General features: G+C 41.4%; 1 protein-coding gene across 2 annotated transcripts in view; it reads left to right on the forward strand.

Annotated features, from left to right (window-relative positions):
* LOC102679190 overlaps nucleotides 1–916 on the forward strand; it is a 106,564-nt gene that overhangs the window by 58,873 nt on the left and 46,775 nt on the right. For both annotated transcript variants that reach the window (XM_031508714.1, XM_031508715.1), the window contains exon 4: nucleotides 58–244. In XM_031508714.1, coding sequence (XP_031364574.1) covers nucleotides 58–244 — 187 coding nt within the window. The remainder of the gene's footprint in view (nucleotides 1–57; nucleotides 245–916) is intronic.

The raw sequence follows: 916 nt of genomic DNA on the forward strand, positions 1-916 counted from the left end.
TATAAATAGTTATAGGAAAAAAGAATAGTAACGAAAATGTGGACTATTTGATTTCAGTTGGGGGACGCAATGTTCGTCGAGTTACCACGTGTTCGATTGGACGGCGGCGCACGTGCTTTTCGACAGCATTGGGGTTACGAGTCACGACCCCTGGCACCGCCGCCACCATTGATCGAAGAAGACGAAGCGGCGGTTGAACCAGAAACGGTCAGCCTACGGGAAGCCAACACCGCGTCTCCGATAGGTGAGTTTCCAACGCGACTTAATCTTATTTAATGCGATGACGCAATTTTCAACCGGTTTACCAAACGCTACGTACGAAATTTCTATGTATACATTATACAAAAATTAACGGTCTTACGAGGAATCTTACGTTGGATGAAAAAATATGTTTGATTACGAGGTAAGCAGTTACGAACGAATCGAGGAATTAATTATTACAATTTTTATTTTCCTTAATTTAGAAATCCTACTGTTCCAACTACTCGACGATCAACGTGTTAGTAAACGAGAGATCCAGTGGAAAACGGACACGTGTCACAAATATCGTAATAATAGTACAAAAAAAAAAAAAAATAAAATTGATACGTTTGTATGTCCATTTTCCAATTCGAGCTTCTCGAATTTTATCGAGAAAAATTTTCCTAAAACAATTATTCCGCAACGTAAAGAATCGTCTCGTTTATAATTTCCATTCATGATAGAAAAATTAAATTACTCCGATATCGCGCGCTTCATTATTCATCACAATGCGGCCGGCTGGAACGTATCTTTGCGCTTAATGGTCCCGCGTTTAAATGGACGGGCAGAAACGGTTGCCACGTTCCGCGATGCATAACGAGAACACGGAAGCGTTGCCGCTTTTTTTCTTCGTCGAGTCGCGCGCGGCGACGATCTCTCTCAACCCAAATATATA

This window comes from Apis dorsata, unplaced genomic scaffold (assembly GCF_000469605.1).
Source record: "Apis dorsata unplaced genomic scaffold, Apis dorsata 1.3 scaffold_98, whole genome shotgun sequence".
Classification (NCBI taxonomy): domain Eukaryota; kingdom Metazoa; phylum Arthropoda; class Insecta; order Hymenoptera; family Apidae; genus Apis; species Apis dorsata.